Source organism: Mytilus edulis, chromosome 5 (genome assembly GCF_963676685.1).
Source record: "Mytilus edulis chromosome 5, xbMytEdul2.2, whole genome shotgun sequence".
NCBI classification, from domain to species: Eukaryota; Metazoa; Mollusca; class Bivalvia; order Mytilida; family Mytilidae; genus Mytilus; species Mytilus edulis.
Genome location: NC_092348.1, coordinates 2,383,059 through 2,408,721, shown reverse-complemented (window position 1 = coordinate 2,408,721; position 25,663 = coordinate 2,383,059). Strand labels below are relative to the sequence as shown.

The 25,663-nt window shown below is 32.8% G+C and overlaps 1 protein-coding gene across 1 annotated transcript; it reads right to left on the bottom strand.

The window, feature by feature from the left end:
• Window positions 1-4,812: 4,812 nt before the first annotated feature.
• Window positions 4,813-24,678, bottom strand: LOC139522744 (uncharacterized). The gene is made up of 6 exons (XM_071316250.1): window positions 24,559-24,678; window positions 21,645-23,027; window positions 9,532-10,461; window positions 8,083-8,206; window positions 5,934-6,069; window positions 4,813-5,174 (listed from the first exon to the last, which is right to left on the bottom strand). The coding sequence occupies exons 1-6, from the start codon at window positions 24,638-24,640 to the stop codon at window positions 4,935-4,937; spliced, it is 2,895 nt and encodes a 964-aa protein (XP_071172351.1). The 5' UTR covers window positions 24,641-24,678; the 3' UTR covers window positions 4,813-4,934.
• Between the last annotated feature and the right edge of the window lie 985 nt (window positions 24,679-25,663).

The window sequence follows — 25,663 nt, the reverse complement described above, 5'->3', positions numbered from 1 at the left end:
TTTTGATTTTGCCGCTTGATTTTAATTCCGTTTTAAATTTTCCTAGGAATTCAGTATTTTTGTGATTTTACTTTGAAAATCTTTTGACCAATATCAGTTTCATGCTCTCCGAAATATCTTTGTCAATAGACCACTGACAGAAACTGACTCGCCTTATATGCTGCCAAGGTAGCAACAATGGAATGTTTACCTCAAAACAATGGCGTCCCCAACATTTTGGAATGCAATAGAAAGTTTTAAAAACTGCAGTGTACAATGTTGTTAATATGCAGATATGTATAGGACAAGACAATTTGATGAGGGAGTTATTTTGTTTTGCCTGGATACCATGTTTTATAATGTGAAATGTTGAAATCATGGACAATAAAGCAACCTCATGAAATTCGGTGATTAAAACGATTGTCAATGAGTACAGTAATGTGTACAGTGATGTGTACAGTGATGTGTACAGTGATGTGTACAGTGATGAAAGGGACTAGATAAGCGATATAAGTTTGTGAATCGTACCAGGACACCTGTTTTCACAGCTGACAAGTTATTGCCAAATAATCCATGCTAAGCTTTGGAGGTGTAAGGACGACATGTAAATATGTTCTTGTTAACTTTTAACTTTAAATTGCAAAAATGTTAGTTATTCAGCATTGGTTATTCTTTGCGATAGATTTTTTTTTATCTTTGGTTCAATGTGATATATAGGAAATTAAGTTTACTAGGAAAAAAGCTCTAATGCGTATAGTGTTTTTATCAAAATGATGTTTCTTAAAAAAAAACTGCATGAGCATCCTTTGGTCTTTTAAATAGGATGGGCCCCACTGCAAAAGTCTAAAAGTCTGAAAAGACCAATTTTTGTCTTAATTTGCATAAATAATTACTCGACATTCTCAAAAAGTATGACTTAATTTTTCTTGACAAATTCTTATTTATAGTAGATATGTATGAAATTTACTCGACATATTATCAGCAATCTGAGTATGGTCTTTTACATTTCTTGACAAATTCTTGACATTCTAATACTGTCTTGCAATTTTTCATCAGAATCTCGACATTCTTATTTTTTCTCAGTATGGCATGACACCTTCTGAACATTTGGAATTGTGTCTTAAATTTACTTTACAATTCAGAGTTTTGACAAATCATGACCAATATACATGATAGAACTTTATCTTCATTTCTCTTTATATGATATACTTTTTCAACAAAAACGAAAGTTGGGCATGTACAATAATTGAAAATTTGGGTATGAAAATATTTATTACCGTTCAAATATGGCTATAAAATCTTAAGTATAAACAATACAAATGTAGGTATGTTGATATACAACAATTTAAATGTGAAAATATTGATTCATAAATCTTATAAATAATTGCTAAATGATTAAAACCAATCAAACTATTGTACCTAAATGTGGTTTAATTATAAATAGCAAGGTATTATTGTATTCTAATTCCTCTTGATTAACAGAAGAAAATTTGTGTAATGTCATTTGTTGCAATACATATTAAGTATTACACGTGGACAGGATATTTTCCATAAAATTAAGGTATTTCACACCCTACGGTACACACAACTGTCGTTTGGAAAATTGTTGCTTTACCTGTAATTAGCCATGCAACTTATCAGTCGACTGACCAAGCTACTACATATTAAAAGTTTGTTGATAGATGAAAATAAAAATCATCATTTTAATTTAAAAAAAATGAATTAAAATGGATTTTCTTCAAAATTATGAGGTGAAATATTTTTATATACATTTTTTAAAAATAATTTCCCAAAGATAAATAGAAAATTATTATCTGATAACTCCGGGAATAATAGAAAACTGTATTTATAAAGGGTCCCATCAATGATTTCTATAGACATTATTGGTCTTATGAAATGGATCTCAAACAGACATGCATAATATAGATCTAAACATTTTTGTTTGTTCTATGATTTCTTGACAAAAAAAATCAGATGGAAATTGTCACAAATATTTAGTTTTCATTAAAAATTATGGAATTCAACACTCAATTTAGAATAAAAATGTTTTTGGTTGTGAATAAGATTTTGAATCAAGTTGGGAACACATTCTTTGTCACAAACGAAAGCCCCCTTTTCAGCCACACACATGCATAGGATGAATTGTAGGGTCCAAAGGAGACAAGTGGTCACATTTTAAAACTGCCTCAATTCATCCATTTTAGTGTAGTAAATTTGACTGGCAATTTATTCGAACGGCACAAATCTAGATGCTGTTTGTCAGTAAGTTTGACATATATTCCAGGCGAAAACAAATAATTAAACAATTAATAGAACGTAAATGAAAATTAAATTACATTGGCGGTCATTGGGGGTGTTCCCACATAGGTGAACCCAAGGCCGTAACTACCCTTGAGGCAAGTGAGGCAATTGCCTCACTAAAAATTCGACACTGATTTTTTTTTTATACAATATATATATATATATATATATATATAGCGGATGTGGTCGGCATATAGCGGATGTGGTCGAGTGGTCTAGAGCGCTGGACATGAGGCTAAGCGATTGGTGCTGTAGTGTATCAAAGGTGTGAGATCGAATCCCGCTGAGGGACGGACAAAAATTTGTCAGTATAAAATCTAACTCTAACACTGTTTGGTGTAATTTTCAGACTTATATATATATTAATGTAATGGTCATTTGTTGTTCTGTCTCAACCTTAATTTCTATAACTTGTCATCATTCCTTTTAAACTTTTCTTCCTGGATATATAACTCATCATCTCAACGGGTGATGTTTCTCGATTACATTAGCCTAGTAACAATAGTCATCATGGATCTCTAGTTAAAAAACAGGCTCTTGCAGAAAAAGGAAAAGCGACACTGAAGGTAAAGAAGGAATAATTCTAGTAAACTAGTTTATTTTGTTAATAGAGTCTGAATATTGCATGTAACTTCATTAGAACAATCCAAAAAACGATAAGTAGACTGACAAATCAAGTACTGGTCTTCGGAAGGGGGCAGTCCTGTCTGCATATTCATTTCTCCGTTTCACCAACTTTTGACAAATCAAGCACTGGGCATCGCAAGGGGCAGTACTTTAATATTTCTCTTTACAGATAAATAAAATATAAATAATATGAAACATGCATAGATTAGTTTTTATCCATGTTTCTTTAACCTTAAAAATTGAAAGAATATTTCATATTCCAATTTGATATTATTGAGGAATGGCAGAACCTTTAACACAGGGTTTTGTCTTTACTTATTGGGGACTACGGAATTTCGTTTCTTTATATTCGGGGTTTCGAAAACGGACACCCCCAACCCCTAACCCCTAAATTTATAGATTCTGGAACTAAAATACCACCAACTATTTCCAGAAATAATTTGAAATTACGGACCTACGGACCTACATGCAAACATAAAAAACTCCATTCCAATTCCCCTGTACCCATATCATATATACTTACTCTATAGATAGAATCATATACATGTATCTTATCTAATTCTATCCCTAATTTGTCTACTCTTTGTCAGCATAAAAGCGAGTTTAATATTTTGTAACTGCGACTGTATGATGGTGCTTACAGGAAAGCTTAATTCCTTTTGCAAACAAAACTGTTACTACCGATGCTGCTACCGAATTGCTGATGGAGAAGGAATTGGAAGAAGACATTGATCATTGTGTTGATGATAATGATTGTGCTACCATTAGAAACACAGACTGCCCTGACTGACCGATTGAAAACTTGGAAAAGAGCATGCATGAGTGGCGAGAGATTGTGCGGTCTTGCCATGCTCCATGTTCATCGCGATAAGGATATCAGCATACCAAATTATGATTCTGGAACGATTTGACTGAACCGGCAATAGAAAAATTTAGCAAACTCTACTGAATCGATGTTTGTTCTATGTTCTGGCAGCAGACTCAAATCATTGATGTCTGGATGATTATCTTACATATAAATTTAAATAAAGTTGTTAAAAATTTGGTGTGCGTAAAAGTCTTAAAATATGAAAAATTATATAAAAAGTGTTCAAATTCAAAACATTATCAAACTCACTAAAAATTCCTAGAATGCAGGATTTTCCACCATTCATTTCATACCCTTCAAAAAAATTTTTCGCCTCGCTTCGCTCGGCTAAATTATTTTGCCTCACTAAAATAAGATGCCTAGTTACGGCCTTGTAATGAACCAAAGGGTATCTTACATGTACCATACAAAATTAATCCTTGATTCTTCAAAGTTTATTTTACCGATACTAAAAAATGAGTATATAACAGCAATAGAAATTCATAAACAGTGCAGAATGTGTTGTACATATTTCAGTCTAAATTTATACTGTTGAGATCGTGTCAAGACATCTTTAAGACTGTCAAGAATTTGTCGAGATATATTCAGACAGCTTTAAGACTGTCAAGAATATGTCAAGACATATTCAGACAATATTAGGAATGTCAAGAATATGTCAAGACTGATCGAGACAAATTTAAGACAGCCAAGACTAAACAAGACTCTTATCAGGTAATGCCGAAAGTGTCGATGAATTTTAAGACAAAACTGTCATGACACTTGTTTATGAAAACAAATCAAGAACCTTTTAGAAAAATTCATACTATGTTAAGAATTTTTAAAGATAATGCAAACTCAGACAAAAATTGGTCTTTTCAGACTTTTTGCATTTTGTAGTGCGGGGGATGTAGTAAGTTATGTAACTCGCATACACTGTCATAGCGCAGTTCGCGCTCTGTATGGATTTCAGTTGATTTTCATAGGCTTTTGTATTCTGTTTATTCTAAATGGATTGATGTGATTAACTATAAATTCTTTAATTCCACAGAAGACAGAGATATGATATTAAATATTTAATTTAATTGCACATCATATTCTGAATTGAGACGTTTTCCACTGCACATGAAAAGTAACCAGTATATTTTATTAAGAAACGAAACATTATAATGAGTTATCTTTATTATATCTCGTCGATGAAAATTAACTTGTGTTTCATGTCTGTTGTCTCGTAGTTTTCAATATTTCTTTTAACTTTCAGTTTGTCTGCAGGTAAATAGGTTGTTGCTTTTGGCAGTTTTTTCCTCAAGCGAAAATATTGCACAATAAGAGCAATTCCTGCTATCAACATAACTGATGCCAATATTGAAAGTGCGATGATAATGATGGGTTCTGCAAACCAATCTAATGTTGTTGGTGCTAACTATCAACATAAAAATAAAAGCATATTAACAAGCATATAATACATACAAGCAATTGTTCATGATAATATTTAAGTATAAGTAGGTTATTGGGGAGTGAATGCATGAATCTACAGGTATCTGACAGCTGATTATGTTACATTCGTTCCTTACATTCTTTATAGTGACTAGGTTAATGTCATGATGGATTGTTTTGTTTGTCTCAAACGGTCAATAACCAAGAATATATCATTATAATTTCCATTTTTCTTTATTCGTGTAAGACATGTAAGAATGTCATTTGCTCTTAAATTTTTGAGTTGATGAAGGTAAATCGAGGACTTCGGACACACGATATGTATTTATATATGTTCCATATATCGTGCGTCCGAGGCCCTCTATGTTGAATATATATAGATATATAGATATTTATCCCGGTCATTACCACCAGGTTGGATCAACGTTTTGTAATAGTGTACTGGTATAAAAATCGCACCGAACATTTCCAAGTATTTATAAACCACCTTAAGTTAAAATAGTATCTAAATTTGATATTCCAAAATGACTTTAAAGCGATAAGTTATATCAAGATAAAAAGATGTAATGAGATTGCCGATGCCGCAACACTAAAACTATGAGAAGGTGCAAAATTTAGCAGAAAATATTTTTTTCCCGCAGTTCGAATGGAATTTTAAACTCGAGTCAGTTTTTGATTGTACATGAACCCCTTTTGTGATTCAAAGGGGTCATAACATTAGAACAGACGTAAACAATATTCGAACCTTTGTTATACGATTGCTTGGTGTGGGGAATATATCTGGTAAAGCAAAAGAACAGTCGGGTATTTGACAACACAGTGGATCTTTGGGATCAGGTACCATAGAGCAACCTTTTGGTACACCATCATTCTTTGAACATCTGAAATAAAATTAAATCTTTAGCATCAAGTACCATAAAGCAACCTATTGGAACACCATCATTCTTCGAACTCCTGACAAGAAATTAAAAACGTCGACATTAAATTGTAAATCATTCTTTGAACATCTGAAATAAAATGAAAGTTTTAGCATCAGGTACCATAATGCAACTTTTTGGTAATTATTTTTCTAGAACTCCTGAAATGGAATTAAAAAAATCGACATTTAATTGTAAAGCATTACTGTTGTGCTAATGTTGTATATAGATAGAAAGAATAAAATTGTTAGACCACAACAAAACATGAAAGAAAAATCAACCCGTTTACTAGTGCGAACTAAACTTTAGAAAAAAGCCTAGAATGCACTATTCGTATTGTTCAGTGTTAGTTTACTATGTTCTGTTTTGTGTACTATTGTTTGTTTGTTTGTCTTTTTTCTTTTAACCATGGCGTTGATAGTTTATATTCGACTTATTGAGTTGAATGTCCCTCTGTCTTGATTTGTAATTCATATCAAATAGAAGATCAGTAAAGGAGTAGGTTCAGTAAGACCCCTTTTTGGTCCCAAAATATAACAGTTTTACAAAATTGTTGAAATGTAAACTATAAGTTATTCATTGGACAGTAAAATGCTTCTGCTACATAGATATAGGCTTTTTTTGACAATACAATGGACATACATCGGGTACTAGCACCATTAAGTCATGCTAAAAAGTAAAAACACAAAAATACTGAACTCCGAGGAAAATTCAAAAAGATAAATCAAAAATCAAAAGGCAAAATCAAAAGTCCAAACACATCAAACGAATGGATAACAACTGTCATATTCCTGACTTGGTACAGGCATTTTCTAATGTAGAAAATGGTGGATTGAACCTGGTTTTATAGCTAGCTAAACCTCTCACTTGTATGACAGTCGCATCAAATTCCATTACATTGTCAACGATGCATGAACAAAACAAACATACTCAATGAAAATTAATGAAAACGTCCCAATTCTAGCATTTTATTTAAATTTTAGACGGTCTCCGTGTAAAATGAAAGTTGCCGCATTCGTGTTCATCCTTAATATTTAAATTTAAGTTGTATTTGATGATAATACATACCATATATAAAGGTTGAGGATGAACACGGATGCGGCCACTTTCATTTTTGACAAAAACTATCTAAAAAGTGAAATTTGTCGGTACATTTGTTAGATTTTTCATATTTGAGATAGAATCGGGTCGTTTTTAATGACTAAATCAGTTAAAATCTTTCACATGACTTATTGAACTAAATTAAATAGACACTTAATTGTGTAAAAAGTGGTCAAAATCTTTTGTCAGATGAACCTAAAATTTGAGGCCAAAATCGGTCCTTACCGGACCTACTCCTTTTTATTTTAATAAACTATATGATACTAAATAAAACAGTTTACAATTTGTCGATACGTTCAGTCGGATGATTTGTTTAATATATATAGTTTCATTATGGACATCTATCAAAACTTGTTTAAGAATCTCATTAAATCTTACAAAGTTGGTTTCAAAATTGATTAGCTTAGAGTTTCTGCTGCTTGTTGAAGACCTCAAAGTGACTTTGAGATGTAGGACACCATTGGAAGCGCAACTCTATTCTTTTTATTTGTACCTGGTGATTTTGTAAAATGAATTGATAGATATTACCGTTGAACAGAATGCTGCAGATTTTTTTAACAGAATTTTCACATTTCAGTGATGGAAAAAAATAAACTAAAAAATATTTTTTACTTTGAAATAGGATACATGAACAATGTCGTTTGTTTTTTTTGTAGCACTTTAGTTTTTCTGTTCTTTCGTTGTTTTCGTCATATAGTTGATGTGTGCCCCTCGATTTAGGTTTGTAACCAGGATTTGTTTTCTCTGATGTATGACTTTTGAACAGCGGTATACTACTGTTGCCTGAAAATATGATTTATAAAAAAATAAGGAAATAAATCCTTCAAACCTCTAAGTCATAATACTTATCAAAGGTACCAGGATTATAAAAATTACCTGGGTTGACATTTGTAAGATCCCGTAGACGCATCTTCACAAACACAGATAGAGCTACACGAGTCATACCATTGCTGGCCTTGTTTGTAGGACACACTCGCGAAGATACATACACCTTTAAAACCTTTAAAACAGAATTTATCATTTTATATATCATAAAACGTTGACATTTTGTTAATCTTTTCTAAGATAAAAATATACATATTTTGGTTTTATTTCCATATAATTAATCGGTCATTTAGTTGATGTTTTGTTGACGTTTTCATTGCTGAAAAAAAAGATATGTGAAATTAGCTTTTTTACATACCTGATTTATAATAAACAGCAATATTTTTTTTTATCAGAACTCTGTCAGTTATGTATCTGCCCTGTATTTACCTGCCTATTTAATAACTGGTATCATAATTCAATGCGATAATGTGTTTCTTCTTTTATTTCTGTCGATTCTTATAATAAGCAACAATAATACTGAGAAACAACAAGAAACTAAAAACCTGTGCTATTCTCCAATTTCCATTTTCATAAAAAAACGCATTTTTATTCTAAATTCAAATGATTTCGAAGTTTAACTCTTATTCAAGAATTTTACAAAGATGATGAAATGGATGCAATGGGTCTGCAGTAAGATCATTAGGTATGTAAGATGCACGTGAATATCCACAAATAGTCTGTTTTAATGTCAGAAAAGCACATACTTGCATCACATTATCGATCTTTATATAATTCTGTAAACAAGAGAGCTTTTTCGCTACTAGTATCCTATTCTAAAAGTAATTGCCTGTTATAAATTGAAATATGAGTTAAACCGAAATAAAAAGAAAATTTACAAACGAAGACTATGATATATTATAATATTTGTTTCAGCATCATTTGGACCTTTTAACTTTGGATTACCATAGACTATTTTCAGCTCTTCCCGTCAAGTCTGTTGAAGAACCATATCAGGTAGAAGACATGATAATATAAGTATTAATCTTTCAATTTGAGGCTAAATTCATTGACAAGTTAATAATCAGTAAGATTTACGAAGTAACGTTAACAAGAAACCGAGTTCTGTTACAGGATAATAGTTTGTAGGAAAAGATACCAACAAAATCAGGTAAAAATAATTCAGATGAATGACAAAAAGATGCAGATCTTCCTACAGAACACTACATCCATAAGACTAGAACCAACTTGAATGGTTAGTAAAATGCTTTCTGCGATTAAACGATCATTGTTTGTACAAACAACTTACCCATAGAACTGTTATTATTTATCACTTTTTTATTGCTTGGTGTTCTTGTAAACTTTGCATTATTAAAAAATATCATAAATGTATTATTTTAGGTATCAAGACTGAAATGGTATCATACATGTATCGCATCGAAAAACAATAAAATCAGTTCTTTATAAAAATAAGAATTGTTTAAGGTAATATAATTAGGGACAAAAATATAAAATATATACCTCCATTTCCTCCTTGGCCAGTGATGATAGCAGGTTTGGTGGTAGATTTTACATTAGTCTTTCGATTTCCTCCTTGGCCAGTGATGATAGCAGGTTTGGTGGTAGATTTTACATTAGTCTTTCCATTTCCTCCTTGGCCACTGATGATAGCAGGTTTGGTGGTAGATTTTACATTAGTCTTTCCATTTCCTCCTTGGCCAGTGATGATAGCAGGTTTGGTGGTAGATTTTACATTAGCTCTGTAATAAGTCGGCTTCTTCTTAGGTGGTGGATAAGTGTATTCTATTGCTGGGGTCCAATATGCAGCTGATGTTGGCAACAAATCTGGGTGGAATGGTTTATATGTTTGCATTGATGGTTCTTTTCCGGGAGGAGTGGAGGTTACGACTACTGGGTACGGAGTTGGTACTTTTTCTTTTGGATAAAGGTTCAATATTCCTGGAGTCGCATATTGACGAAATGTTGGCACAAAATCAGGTTGGGAATATGTGTAACCAACTGCTGGATCTTTTCCTGGTGGAGGGGATGTTAGGGTTACTGGATACGGTGTTGGTACTTTTTCTATTCGATACATGTTCCCTCCTGGAGTCGCATATGGAATAACTGTTGGCAACAAGGTTAGATCTAGATCTGGGGGGAATGGTTTATATGTTTGCATTGATGGTTCTTTTCCTGAGGGAGGGAAGGTTACTAGATACTCAGTTAGCACTTTTCTGTTTGGAGTAATGTGCTCTTGTTTAGGAGTCAAATTTAGAACTGAACCTACTGTTGGCGGTCGACCTAATTCTGTATACAGCGATGTTACTGTCCCGGGTTTTAAAGTCATACGTGTATATGGACCTAGCGGTTTAAAAAAAGCCGTAAAGGGAAGATCTGGTTGGAATGTTTCATATGACGGCAATATCAGGGAAGATTCTGTTGACACTTTATCTGAAATATATTTATCTGACATTTAGGATACTTCTTTTGACTGATGTATCTATAGCATAAGATTTACTAGTATTTGACCTAATTCTTCACTCTTTTCTCTGCTGTGTAGTTCATAGCTGAAGAATGTACTGTGAGCATTTTACTTATATTAGGAAGATATTGTCTCCCTGATATTGCACCCCAATTTTTTCAAATGTTTGCACCTGTTCTAAGTCAGGAATCTGATGTACAGCGGTTGTCGTCTGTTTATGTAGTTCATAAGTGTTTCTCGTTTCTCGTTTTTATATAGATTAGACCGTTGGTTTTCACGTTTGAATGGTTTTACACTGGTGATTTTTGGGGCCCTTTATAGCTTGCTGTTCGGTGAGAGCCAATGCTCCTTGTTGTAGACCATATCTTGACCTATAATGGTATACATTTATAAATTGTTACTGGGATGGAGAGTTGTATCATTGGCACTCATACCAAATCTTGCTATATCTATATGAAAACATACATTTTGTTCTTTGTGAACATATTACCCTTGTATAAACTGTAAAATATACCATGAGGTAAATTCGTAGCCTCAGAAGTACGTTTCGTCTATATAAGAGTCACCAATTGCGCTTAAATAAAATGCAAAATGAAATTTAAAATCAATTTTGAAGTTTAAGAATATTGCAGCAGTAGATTACTGATGTCCAAATCAAGTATATCTATTATATAGAGACAAATCAAGGAAAAAAACAGAGGGAATCGCATGAACTCCTTAAATCCTGTATATCGATTATATAGAGACAAATCAAGATAAAAACAGAGGGAATCACACGAACTTCTCAAATCATGTATATTGATCATGTAGAGACAAATCAAGGTAAAAACAGAGGGAATCGCATGAACACCTAAAATCATGTATATCTATTATATAGAGACAAATCAAGGTAAAAACAGAGGGAATCACACGAACTTCTCAAATCATGTATATTGATCATGTAGAGACAAATCAAGGTAAAACAGAGGGAATAACACGAAGTCCTTAAATCATGTATATCTATTATGTAGAGACAAATCAAGGTTAAAAAACAGAGGAAAATGCATGAACTCCTAAAATCATGTATATCGATTATGTAGATACAAGTGAAGGTGAAAACAGAGGGAATCACACGAACTTCTCAATTCATGAATATAGATTATATAGAGACAAATCAAGGTACAAAAACCCCAGAGAAAATCACATGAACTACTTAAATCATATATAGCTATTATGTAGTGACAAATCAAGGTAAAAAACAGAGGGAATTACATGAACTCCTTAAATCATGTATATCTATTATGTAGAGACAAATCAAGGTTAAAAAATCCAGAGAGAATCGCATGAACTCCTTAAATCATGTATATCGATTATGTAGAGACAAGTGAAGGTAAAAAACAGAGGGAATCACATGAACTCCTTAAATCATGTATATCGAATATGTAGATACAAGTGAAGGTAAAAAACAGAGGGAATCGCATTAACTCCTTAAATCATGTATATCGATTATGTAGAGACAAATCAAGGTAAAAAAACCCAGAGGGAATCGCATGAACTCCTTAAATCATGTATATCTATTATGAAGAGACAAATCAAGGTAAAAAAAATCCAGAGGGAATCACATGTACTCCTTAAATCATGTATATCTATTATGTAGAGACAAATCAATGGTAAAAAAAACCCACAGAATCGCATGAATTCCTTAAATCATGTATATCGATTATGTAGAGACAAATCAAGGTAAAAAAACCCTGAGGGAATAACATAAACTCCTTAAATCATGTATATCGATTATGTTGAGACAAATCAGGGTAAAAAAACCCAGAGAGAATCGAATTAACTCCTTAAATCATGTATATCTATTATGAAGAGACAAATCAAGGTAAAAAACAGAGGGAATTGCTTGAACTTCTTAAAATATGTATATCGATCATGTACAGACAAATCAAGGTATAAAACCCAGAGAGAATCACATGATCTCTATTAATCATGTATATCGATTATGTAGAGACAAATCAAGGTAAAAAACAGAGGGAATCGCATGAACTCCTTAAATCATGTATATCGATTATGTAGAGACAAATCAAGGTAAAAAAAACAGAGGGTCTCGCATGAACTCCTTAAATCATGTATATTGATAATGTAGAGACAATTGAAGGTAAAAAACAGAGAGAATTGCATGAAATCCGAAAATCATGTATATCTATTATGTTGAGACAAATCAAAGTAAAAACAGAGGGAATCACATGAACACCTAAAATCATGTATATCTAATATGTAGAGACAAATCAAGGTAAAAAACAGAGGGAATCACGTGAACTCCCTAAATCATGTATATCGATTATGTAGAGACAAATCAAGGTAAAAACAGAATGAAGTGCATGAACTCATAAAATCATGTATATCGATTATGTAGAGATAAGTCAAGGTAAAAAACAGAGGGAATCACATGAACACCTAAAATCGTGTATATCAATTATGAAGAGACAAATCAGGGTCACAAAAGAGGGAATTGCACGAACTCCTTAAATCATGTATATCCGTTATGTAGAGTCAAATCAAGGTAAAAAACAGAAGGAATTGCATGAACTCCTTAAATCATGTATATTTCTTATGTATAGACAAATCAAGGTAAAAAACCAGAGGGAATCGCATGAACTCCTTAAATCATGTATATTGATTATGTAGAGACAAATCAAGGTAAAAAACAGAGGGAATTGAATGAACTCCTAAAATCATATATATCGATTATGTAGAGACAAATCAAGGTATAAACAGAGGGAATCACATGAACTCCTAAAATCATGTATATCGATTATGTAGAGATAAATCAAGGTAAAAATAGTGGGAATTGCACGAACTCCTAAATTCATGTATATCTATTATGTGCAGATAAATCAAGGTAAAAACAGAGGTAATTGCATGAACTCCTAAAATCATGTATATCTATTATATAGAGACAAATCAAGGTAAAAACAGAAGGAATCACATGAACTAATAAAATCATGTATATCGATTATGTAGAGACAAATCAAGGTAAGAAAAACCCAGAGGGAATCACATGAACTCCTAAAATCATGCATATCAATAATGTAGAGACAAATCAAGGAAAAACAAAGGGAAACACATGGACTCCTTAAATCATGTATATCGATTATTTAGAGACAAATCAGGGTAAAAAAAACAGAGGGAGTCACATGAACTCCTTAAATCATATATATCGATTATGTAGAGACAAATCAAGGTAAAAAAAACAGAGGGAATTGCATGAACTCCTAAAATCGTGTATATCTATTATATAGAGACAAGTCAAGCTAAAAAACAGAAGGAAATGCATGAACCTCTAAAATCATGTATATGGATTATGTAGAGACAAACCAGGGTAAAATACAGAGGGCATTGCATGAACTCCTAAAATCATATATATCGATTATGTAGAGACAAATCAAGGTAAAAAACAAAGGGAATTGCATGAACTCCTAAAATTATGTATATCGATTACGTAGAGACAAATCAAGGTAAAAAACAGAGGGAATTGCACGAACTCCTAAAATCATGTATATCGATTATGTAGAGACAAGTCAAGGTAAAAAACAGAGGGAATCGCATAAACTCCTTAAATCATATATATCTATTAATGTAGAGACAAATCAAGGTTGAAGTCAGAGGGAATTGCATGAACCCCTAAAATCATGTATATGGATTATGTAGAGACAAGTCAAGGTAAAACAGAAGGAATCACATGAACTCCTTAAAACATGTATATCGATTAAGTAGAGACAAATCAAGGTAAAAAACAGAGAGAATCACATGAACTCCTAAAATCCTGTATATCGATTATGTAGAGACATATCAAGGTAAAAACCAGAGGGATTCGAATGAACTCTTTAAATCATGTATATCGATTATGTAGATACAAATCAAGGTAAAAAACAGAGGGAATCACATGAACTTCTTAAATCATGTATATCTATTATGTAGAGACAAATCAAGGTAAATTACAGAGGGATTCGCATGAACTCCCTAAAAGAGCAAGACAGAGCGCATTGACAGGGTAATCGTTTACTGCAATGCATATTGTAAATTCCTTTCTGTACGCATGACAAGGTCGGACAATTTGTTATAAAACAAAATGCCGAACTCTAAGGAAGTCCCTTATCAAATGGTAAAATCAGCAACAGATCTAACGAATGGAAAACAACTGTCATTTTCCTGACATGGTACAATAATTACCTTATGTAGAAAATTGTTGAATAAACCGGGTTTTATAGTTAACTAAACCTCTCACTTGTATGACAGTCGCAAAAAAAAAAATCCATTACATTGACAACAATGTGTGGGCAAAAAAAAAACCAAACAGACAATGTAGTTAAAAACGTCAAAAACTGGGGAACAGTAGTCAACATTGTAATTTAACCTTAATCACTATAAAAATAAAATAGAAACAATGTTTCAACAAAGAATCACAAAACGACATATAGACAAAGTAAATAGATAAAATGAAAGACAAGCACTTAAAATTGACCATAGCACAATGGCGGGATGTATAAATACCGACCCACGTCATAAATATATAATACAATTCGATAAACAGTCAAGGTCAACAATATGATTGTGCAAAATTGTCAGATGTTGTATGGATTATGCATGGAAAATACAATATTAATTGATAAAAAGAAAACTACGCCTTATGTGCATTTCGACAATCAATGTCTCTTCGGAGATTACGGAGGCCAATAAATAATTGAAAATACAATACCTAGCACATGTAAATTAAGGGTATGTAATACAAAGATTCCCATTGAAACAGGAAGATGGAGAAATGTACCACGAAATGAGAGAATTTGTACACTTTGTAAAGCTGGTCTTGGGGATGTGTACCACTATATATGTATTATTTTAATTTTAATTTCTTGTGTACAATTTGGAAATTATTATGGCGTTCATTATCACTGAACTAGTATATATTTGTTTAGGGGCCAGCTGAAGGACGCCTCCGGGTGCGGGAATTTCACGCTACATTGAAGACCTGTTGGTGACCTTCTGCTGTTGTTTTTTTATTTGGTCGGGTTGTTGTCTCTTTGACACATTCCCCATTTCCATTCTCAATTTTATGTACCAATTATAAAGTTAAAGATTTAAGGGGGAAGTTCATACCTCCATATTATTTAAAATATCCAAATGTTACTAAAGTACTGGGCATGCTTAAATATTGTAATAATAATGTGCTGTCTAAGCTGTCAATTTTTATTCAAAAGATAGAAAAGATGCTTGTCTGATTTGAAATTGCAATAAACAAAGATTTATCTCTGAAGATGTATAATTTAAAAATGTATACTGTATGTATTATGAAATATGTTCTGATTTATATTGTGTATAATATGCTCCTGCTACGCAGTCTTCTGCGGCTGACTTTTCTTTAATAAACTAATAAACAAACGTTGAATTCTGACACAAGTTTAAATCAAGACAACAAATCAAAGGTATACACGAGGGAGACACATTCTCGTCTTTCAAATGATTTCTGAATGTTTAGTAACTAATTTCAATAAAATAGTATTCGTAATTTCTTAAACTCATTATAGACACAAGGATTGAAATGTTGTGACGTTACGCGCGATGTTCGTACATGTAAGCGTAACATAACGTCGCGAATATTTCGTAACGTTCAAACCAAAACTTCGACTGAAACGTTGGTTTTAAGCATGTGCGACATTCTTGTAAGACTCCGCAAAATCGACGACGCGTTTTAACTACTTATCGAAAATTGATGTACTTTAGATTTTTGAAAAATTAAGAAAAACAACATTTTGAAAAATAATAAAATTCTACCATTATAAGAGCTCTGATAAGCAAACAATTGACGTAAATTTGAGTTGAGTTCGTTTTTACGTCAAAAAATGGCGGTGCGACAACCTTGTAAGCCTTTGATAAATCTCTCATAAATTACCATATATCATTTTTCAGGATATTTGTTTTTAAATTCATAAAATTAAGCAAAATAACATTCATGTAGTAAATACGAATACTAACCTTTTTCTTTTTAGATAAATGTTTTTGATTCTCAAATCTGGAATACCAATTTATTTTCTCCCGTGGGACAGATTTGCCCTTGTAGGATGGAACACTTTTTTTTTCTATGACGTCATCAGAACGTCATAAAAAATGAATAAAAAATGAAGGAACCTCTGTGTTAAATAATGGAAAAAAACGTTTCTCAAAATATTAAATAGTTTAGAAGAAAATCACAGTTTAGTGGTTACAATAAATGAAATATGTTACGCGGGACAGCCTAAAAATAGCGGTTTTTCGAAACTGAAGCTTGTCGCATGCAGCATAAAACATAGTTTCAACAAATATTTTTCTTTTTTATTTAAAAAAACAACATTTTTGTTCAAAATGCCTACAATAGCAACGAATATGATATCACCAAATAAAATATTTTGGACTTGCATTATGTCAACTACACCGATTTTTCAATGAGGTACAAACATCGCGCGTAACGTCTGTACGTCTTTGTTTTTGTTGATTTGATTTTGTGATCTTTTGCAATTAATGAATTTTTAACATCGTTAAATCACACTTACCGAATTTTAAAAGAACATTTTATGAAGGTGATAATTAATATCAATTAATCTTACTTTTATGTGGCAACGAAAATAAACAAATACATATATATAATGCGGGGTTCACACATTGTCGTTTATTGCTCCCGTTTGAGATCAGACAGCGATACAACACGAAAAGTGAAAAAGTCGGATTAGTATCCTCAATTATCTGGAATGTCCTATTATTGTCTGAACGCAGTCGTTTTAGTTCGTAACAGATTCCTACTGGTCGGGAAGGGTCCGAATAGTTCGGCAAAGCACCCCGACAGTTAGGTGCGTCCCGTAACATTCGGGGAAAATCAGCCGATTTTGTCTAGTCGGATTACAATCGTACCTATGTCGTGACAGATTCTGCTGTATCGGATCGAATTCATAACAATGTTATGTGTACTAAAAGTATTCGGGACGGTGTCCTGTGGAACTGGAATGATCTAGAGAAATTTTTCATTGCTGTTTTTCTGCCGATTGAGTCCAGATTGCATCCAGATCTTGTCGATTGCGAACCGTTTTTGACGAAACCGTTCCGAAACAGTCCCGTTATTAGTATTAAATTCGTCAATGGTACCCACGTCAGAGTCCCGACAATTACAGAATACAATACGACTGAGACCAGACAAAGCCGTTTGCAATGCGATAGAGAGGACCGTGATAGGATTACGTTCCGACAGTACCTGCTCATCCCGAGTATGCCGACAGTTTTCGAACGGATAACTTCCGTCAGCGTCGGTTCACTGCCTTGTCACTATCTGATCTCTGTCGGGTTACATTCGGTAGAATCGGGACGCAATCGTGACAGACTCGGTCGAATTTTACCTGGCGAAAGATACAAATCGGATTAGAAGCGGATTTAGAACGGGATTATCGGGATAAATTCGCTTGGAAACGGTTGAATATCGACGCTTCCTGAACAATATCTGATTGTTGTCGTGATTAATTTTTTTTTTACAAATTTTTATTAAAGGTTTAATTTCCATCCACGATTCATAGGATCTTGATCAGACTTTTAATAAATTTTAATCGGGAATGGTCCTGTCAAGGACGACAGTAAACATCGTGAATGTGTGACCCCAGCTTAAAGAGAATGTGCTGTTCATTTATCTCATACATTCTTTGAAATATTTAATGTACACCAAATCGTCGTGAAAACTTTCTAAACAATGTAGATTATTCAACAGGTGTACGAACATTGATGCAACCCATATATATATATATATACAGTCCATTTAGATTCTGAAGAGTACTCCTAGGTTTTTTTGTTAATCAAACATATCTTTTGATGTTGTTACTTATCATATACTTAGACTTAAGGTGGTACCCAACACCATCACTAAAATTAATTTGGCTCGTTTAATTTTCATAAAATTTTGACATCATGGCATTCCGGTGATACTCGGCAAATTCCGGAAAATACACCTCAATGTTACGTTTTCTGTGAAAAACATTACATAGTAGTGTACAAAACAATTATTTGGATACTAGAAAGTATTTTGTGTAAAATAATAATAATAAAAAACAAACCAAAAAAACAAACAAATTATCAAATAAATGTATTTTTAACAGTTTCAAACATAGTTTAGAAAGTTACTTTAAAAAAAAGTTGTATATTGTTGAATTATTATTTCGTCGATTCGTCTATATTAAAATGTTTTTCTTCTTTGTTCAGGCATATGATAGAAAGATTTCATATCGAATATTCTAAATTTGGGGTCCAACGTCCGTGAACTTTCACTCTTTGAACTTTTATTTGGGAACCATGTAAAAGGATAAATACTAGTATATGAATCTATTATTTTTTTGCATTGCTGAAGTATATGATAAAAAGATTATAACATGTCACTTTTCATATCGCATGTATTATTAGCCCTCGGTCAGTGTCAGCCCTCGAGCCATGCGGCTCTTGGGCTGATATTGAACCTATTTTCACATATATAATAATTGACCTACACATTTAGGTTTCAAGAATAGAGAATCCTGCATGTTTTTATTTTACAAATAATGGTAATGATTAATTTTGAATTGAAGAACGATTGAAATATTATGGCAGCGCGTCATCTCAACAATGGCTTCCAAAATCTTTAAAACAAACAAAATATGGAATTGAGAAAAACAGTGTTAATGGTACAATCTGCCTATGTTCGTGATCAAAATGAGATGAGATATATACGCCAACGATACTACAACTTACGATGGGGCAAGGGGTTTAACTGATATGCTGCTATAGAGCAATTTAATTATTTGCTATCTGTTATTCTGAAAATGTATTTGCTTTTAGCTGTTATTGTCTTTTTTCTTGTTAGCTGTTATTGGACATATAGTTTTTTTTTGTATTTTACTGTTATTTTGAGAAACAGTTATTGAAAATTGGAATGTCAGCATATTTACGGCCAATCATTGGTAGAAATTAAAGATCATCGAACATTCGGGTTTTGTCACTAGTAATATGGTGGTCCAGAAATCGGAGAAGGATTCCATTAACATTCACACACCACAGATGACCGTATAAACATATAATTGAATATCAGTCGGGTCCAGGACCATTCCAGTTTATCTCATTATTATCCTTTTAAATAAATTTAATTTTCTATGAACATGTATTTAGAATTATCTTAATTTTTACATATGGGTATAATGTTCATTGTATCCCTGTACGTATACTATTACCTATTTCGAACAATTCTCAATATTACAAAAAGGAAAACATGTGGCCAGGGATACCTGATGTGGATCGCAATGGAAGCCTATGTCTATACCACCAGTTAACCAAAACACCTTTTATATAACAAGGAACACAGACTGAGCTCTGTGATTTTTATCTAATATTACACACTATAATATTAACATGCATGACAGACACACAATATTACACATGACACAACATAGAAAACTAAAGAATAAGCAACACGAACCCCACCAAAAACTAGCAGTGATCTCAAAGATTCAAGAGATTTACAAGTATAACTGTTATTCACTTGTTGCATTTCATCTGGACATGTGTGTAGTATTTAATTGTATTTTGTACATAAGAATATGCCTGTATCAAGTCTGGAATTTGACGGTTGTCATCCATTCGTTTGATGTGTTTAAGCTTTTGATTTTGTCATTTGATTAGGGACCTTCCGTTTGAATTTTAATCAGAGTTCGGTATTACTGTGATTTTACTTTTATTTTTCTTAATTTCTTTGATACTTTTATTCTTCTTCTTTTTTTTTTTTATTATTTGCGTTATTTTCAAATTAGAATTCTTTACTCCTCTTTCTTTGTTATGTAGTTACCTATTTATTCTTGTTCCATATCATTGTAACATGTGTATGCTATTTTATATAATAGTTTGTTGAAGTTGGTATTTCGAGGAAACGGAGTAATATAAACTATGAATAACTTGTTTTCGTGTCCTAATTCATTTTAAATCCTATGAATAAAAATTATTCTTAAAATATCATTTAAAAATTGTTTTTATCGGTACTAACATTTGTTTCGAAACATTATAACAAAACAAAATTCATATTGCTATGTATTGTATACAGTATCATTATTCTACATTTTGTCAATACCATTTACTAATATTTTTCAGACTGTTTGGACTTCTTTACACTAAATCCGTTTGATGTGTACTGATTGATACTTAAGTCTGAGAGAACATGATTAGATTATAGCTTTTGAACTATCTTTTAAGCATGCATAACATATGTTTGTTTCTTTTGCTTTTCTTTCAGTAGTCAAGCTTTGAAAATCCTTTTACATCACCACCTGACTAGGGTGTTTACAGTTTTGATGAATAAAACAAATATGAAATAATTGACTATTTTAAAATATTGTAAATATACTATAATATTATATGAATATCAACGTTAAAACGAAAATTTGAAAAGTACAATCACACACGCATGCACACAAGTTCACACTCTCTTGGTATTGCATTTACATAACATACAAAAACTAGTTTATTTCAAAGAAAAATGTTATTTTGATTAAGATCTGCTTTTTATAAACTGAAGATATTATTTTTCTTTGTATATTGTTTTATGTTAGTTGTTACATGTTTTTAGAGCGTCGTACCGATCTTTTAAGTTAATCTAATTGCGACTAATTTTTACAGTTTGTTCTTGTGGTGTTCTTATGCCACTGTTCACGATTAGCGAAAGGGTCCAGGACTCACAAAATTGTTTAATCCGGCTTATTCTCTATGTGTCTGTCTCAAGTCAGGAGCATGTAGTTCAGTGGTATCATATCTACCGTATTTGTTTTTCGTAAATTGTTTTTTTTTTTAGGCCGTTAGTTTTCTCGTTAAAATTGTTTTATATTTTCATGTTGGGACCTTTTATAGTCGACTATACGGTATGAAACTTTTCCATTGTTGAAGGCTGTACTGTGACCCATAATTGTTTTTGTTCCACTTACATTGTTCTTTTTGAAATAAAATAAATCAAAACTATAATTAAATCATCTTTTGAGATTACAGAACTAGAACAATATCATAGTATTATCTCATTGAAAAACTATGAAATAATACCTATAAAACATACTTAGGGGTAATATAAGTAGATAATCTATTCTAAAATACATACATCCGTGTACCCCAAAACTTTGGTGAGTGCTGATACCAGGTATGGCTGTAGTTATCATTAAATAAGGCTTCTTGGTTGGAGCATTCGTTGATCCAGGTGTTGGTCCCAATCCTAATGGGAAGGGAAGGTACGGTCTCAATGTTGGTGCTTTACCAGGTGCAAACGTTTGGCCTGGATACTGTGTGGGAACTCTGCCTGGTGGATATGTATAGCCTGGTCCAGGTGTTCGGTATGGTGACATTGTTGGTTCTAGTCCTTTAGGGAATGGTTGGTATGGAGGAAGAGTTGGTATTTCTCCTGGAAAACTGGTTGGTGGTACTTTCCCGGGAGGATATGTGTAGCCTGGTCCTGGAGTCAAATATGTTGGCAGTAGATCAGGTGGGAATGGTTTATATGGTGACAATGTTGGAGCCAGACCTGGTGGATATGTTTGGCCTGGATACTGAGTTGGTACTTTCCCGGGAGGATATGTGTAGCCTGGTCCTGGAGTCAAATATGGACCTAATGTTGGCCTTAGATCAGGTGGGAATGGTTTATAGAAAAACCAATCAAGCGGCCAGTAATTTGATGGATATTGTTTGTATGGAGGCACAGTTGGAGCCTGTCCTGGTGGATATGTCTGACCTGGATACTGTGTTGGTACTTTTCCAGGAAAATACGTTACTCCTGGTCCAGGTGTACTGTACCATAAAGCTGTTGGAAAATATCCTGGTGGGAATGGTATGTATGGTGACAGCATAGGAAACTGTCCTGGATACTGTGTTGGTATTGGTAGAATCTGTCCTGGATACAGTGTTGGGGGGACCTTTCCTGGTGGTATTGTATAACCTGGTCCTGGTGTCAGATAAGGAAATATAGCAGGCCAGAACAATGGTGGGAAAGGTTTGTATGGTGATAAAGTTGGCTCCTTTCCAGGTTGGTAGGTTTGTCCTGGATACTGAGTTGGGTCCTTTCCCGGAGGATATGTGTAGCCTGGTCCTGGGGTCAAATATGGACCTAATGTTGGCAGTAGATCAGGTGGGAATGGTTTATATGGTGACAAAGTAGGAGCCAGACCTGGTGGATATGTCTGACCTGGATATTGTGTTGGTACTTTCCCTGGTGGATATGTGTATCCTGGTCCTGGTGTCATGTACGGTGGTGGATATGTCTGACCTGGATATTGTGTTAGTCGGTTTCTGCCAGTAGGATATGTGTAGCCTGGTCCTGGAGTCAAATATGGACCTAATGTTGGCAGTAGATCAGGGGGGAATGGTTTATATGGTGACAATCTTCGTTCCCTTCCAGATTGGGATGTCTGCCCATGATTTTGTGTTTGTAATTTTCCCAGTAGAAATTTGTAATCTGGTCCGGTTGTCGGATATGGTGATATGGTGGATATATCTGTTGGGAAAAGGTTGAATGTTGACATATTTGTATAACGGCATAGAAACACACATTAAAAACTATGTAATGATTCCTTTAGAATAAATCACCAACTATTCTAGGTAACAAAATTTGAGAATGTGTGATGTATAGTTGATATCAAATAAGGCTTCGAGGTAAGATCATTGTTTGGCATTATATTCTTCTTGATGAAAATGCTGTTTCTTCCAGATAGCAATGTCTGTACTGGATATTGTGACAGATACATAATGTTGTTGTTTTTGTTAGATGGATAAAACCGTTGTTTTCCTGTTTGAATTGTTTTACGCTAGTAAATTTTAGGAGCCTTATTTTCAATTATCTAGTGAAATCAAAAAGCCTTCCGAATTTAAGTTTTTCAGAATGTTTCAATTTTACATGAATGCTATTTAAAATATTTTACTCTTTGACCTGGTGTGATCTTTTAATGAGTTCACGCCTAGCAGGGTCTAAGGTCTTACTTTATACTTTTACAACTAATCAGATAACAATTCTATTCTTTTCTTTTATGTTCTATCAATTCTAATTTACCAGCTTTATCTGGCACTTATATACAAATAGATTTATTTCTAAGTAAGGTAAAACAATTTCAGTGAGTTTTTTGGCTGTTGTTACCTGATAAAAAGAATATTAATATAACTATTGTGTGTTACCATGAAACCTAGGTAATTTTCTCATCCCGGGAATAGATTACCTAAGCCGTATTTGGCACAACTTTTGGGAATTTTGGGTCCTCAATGCTCTTTAACTTTGTTCTTGTTTGGCTTTATAACTATTTTGATCTGAGTGTCACTGATGAGTCTTATGTAGACGAAACGCGCGTCTGATGGACTAAATTACAATCCTGGTATTTTTAATAACTTATCATATAGGAATTTAGAGAAATCAATTTAATAAACAACAACAACAAAAACACATATTAACTACAAATCACCTCAAAAGATATTATTTCCCCCAGTTTAGTTAAAGAACATTTTTTTTAAACTGAACTCTAAAGCTTCAAAATTAATATAATTGCATTATTATATAAGATAATTAAATTTCAATATCTCTATTTGATCAATATGAGAATCATGTAAGGATCTAAAAATCTTTAATTTTATTTCGGCGATGAATAAATAAACCAAACTTTATAACTAATCAGTTACAGAAATAAAAATATAATTCAACAGTCTGTCTTTAAATGAGAGCACGTCTATTCACAAAAAGTATTCGCTTTTCAATTGGTATGTTAATATTGAAAGAAATGATATTCGATTATAAATGTCAGTCATACATTATATTGTACAGACGTCACTTAGTGGTTCCGTATCCCAGTGAAGCCTCTTTTACTGAATGTTATATATATATTAGAAAAAGATAAGTTTTCTAGTATATGGATGTTACTTTAAGATGATAGAATATTGTCTTTTTGACGTACACATCAACATCTTTTTATATTAATCAACAATTTGTCAGAAAACACGAAACTTATTTCAATATATCTGGAATGTAATGTTTCAAATCTTACCTCTAGAAATTTGGTATTTTGACGCAATTTGCCCCGCAACGGTAGATATTTGAATAAGGATGACAACAAATTTGCAAACCATCCTTCAAGTATCAATTATAAAATTACTATCTAAATCGAGACCTTATATAGTTGAAAGTTCATAGTTTACTTGGAATACTTCCTTTTAGACATTACTTATCATTCAGGAAGAGAATCATGTAAATATGCCATGTTGTGAGGATTGATACCAGCTAGTTCAACGTTAAATTCGGCCAGATAAGAAACTGTTTAGTGCAATGTTTTATCGTTGAAACTGACAAATAGTTACATGCCGAAGTTTTGACAGTTCCTTTAAGCTGACATATAAGATCCTCCTCCAAATCTTGAACACACATTATTTTAAACTTTCATTTACTGCATTGTTTGTCCATTCAGATGACTCAATGCTTACTTCATTTTTATATATCAATTGAAATTTATCTATTATTGAATACTAGTTTTTATAACGATTACTCTTGTAAAAATAGTGAATGGAAAATATCTCCTGTCAAACTCTTCGAAATACTCGAATATAAACTAATTTATACATTAAAGATTTTCTACCAATAATCAGTACCAAAAGTTGAAAATGAAAATATAGTTTTTCTTGGACAAAAAAATAAGTTTTATCGATAGAGATACACAGACATTGAAATAACATTGCACGAAATACCATATTGAACACGAAAGCAAATGTAACATAAACCACTTATTATGAATTTCAAATTAGTTATTAAAGGTACCAGGCTTATAATTTAATACGCCAGACGCGCGTTTCGTCTCCATAACACTCAGACGAGACGCTAGGATCAAAATAGTTAGAAAGCCTCAACAAGTATAAAGTTGAAGAGCTGAAAACATTACCATATTAAAGCACTTAAGTTCTCCGCGGAACATGTGGAACATTAACTATTTACGTACCCTACTAAAACACTTACGTTTATCGCGGAACATGTGCAAAATAAACTGTTTATCTTATTGAGGCACATCAGTTCATCGCGAAACATGTGATACATTAACTGTTTATCATACTGAGGCACATAAGTTTATTGCGGAACATGTAAAACATTTACTGTTTATCCTA

What these genes read in the sequence shown, in the direction of transcription:
- LOC139522744 (XM_071316250.1), bottom strand. Translation starts at nt 24,640, where the DNA reads ATGGTTTGCAAATTTGTTGTCATCCTTATTCAAATATCTACCGTTGCG. An exon ending in TCTTACAAATGTCAACCCAG is followed by an intron (nt 6,070 to 8,082) that starts GTAATTTTTATA and finishes ATTTTATTTCAG; the next exon opens with ATGTTCAAAGAATGATGGTG. An exon ending in CAAGCAATCGTATAACAAAG is followed by an intron (nt 5,175 to 5,933) that starts GTTCGAATATTG and finishes TTATGTTGATAG; the next exon opens with TTAGCACCAACAACATTAGA.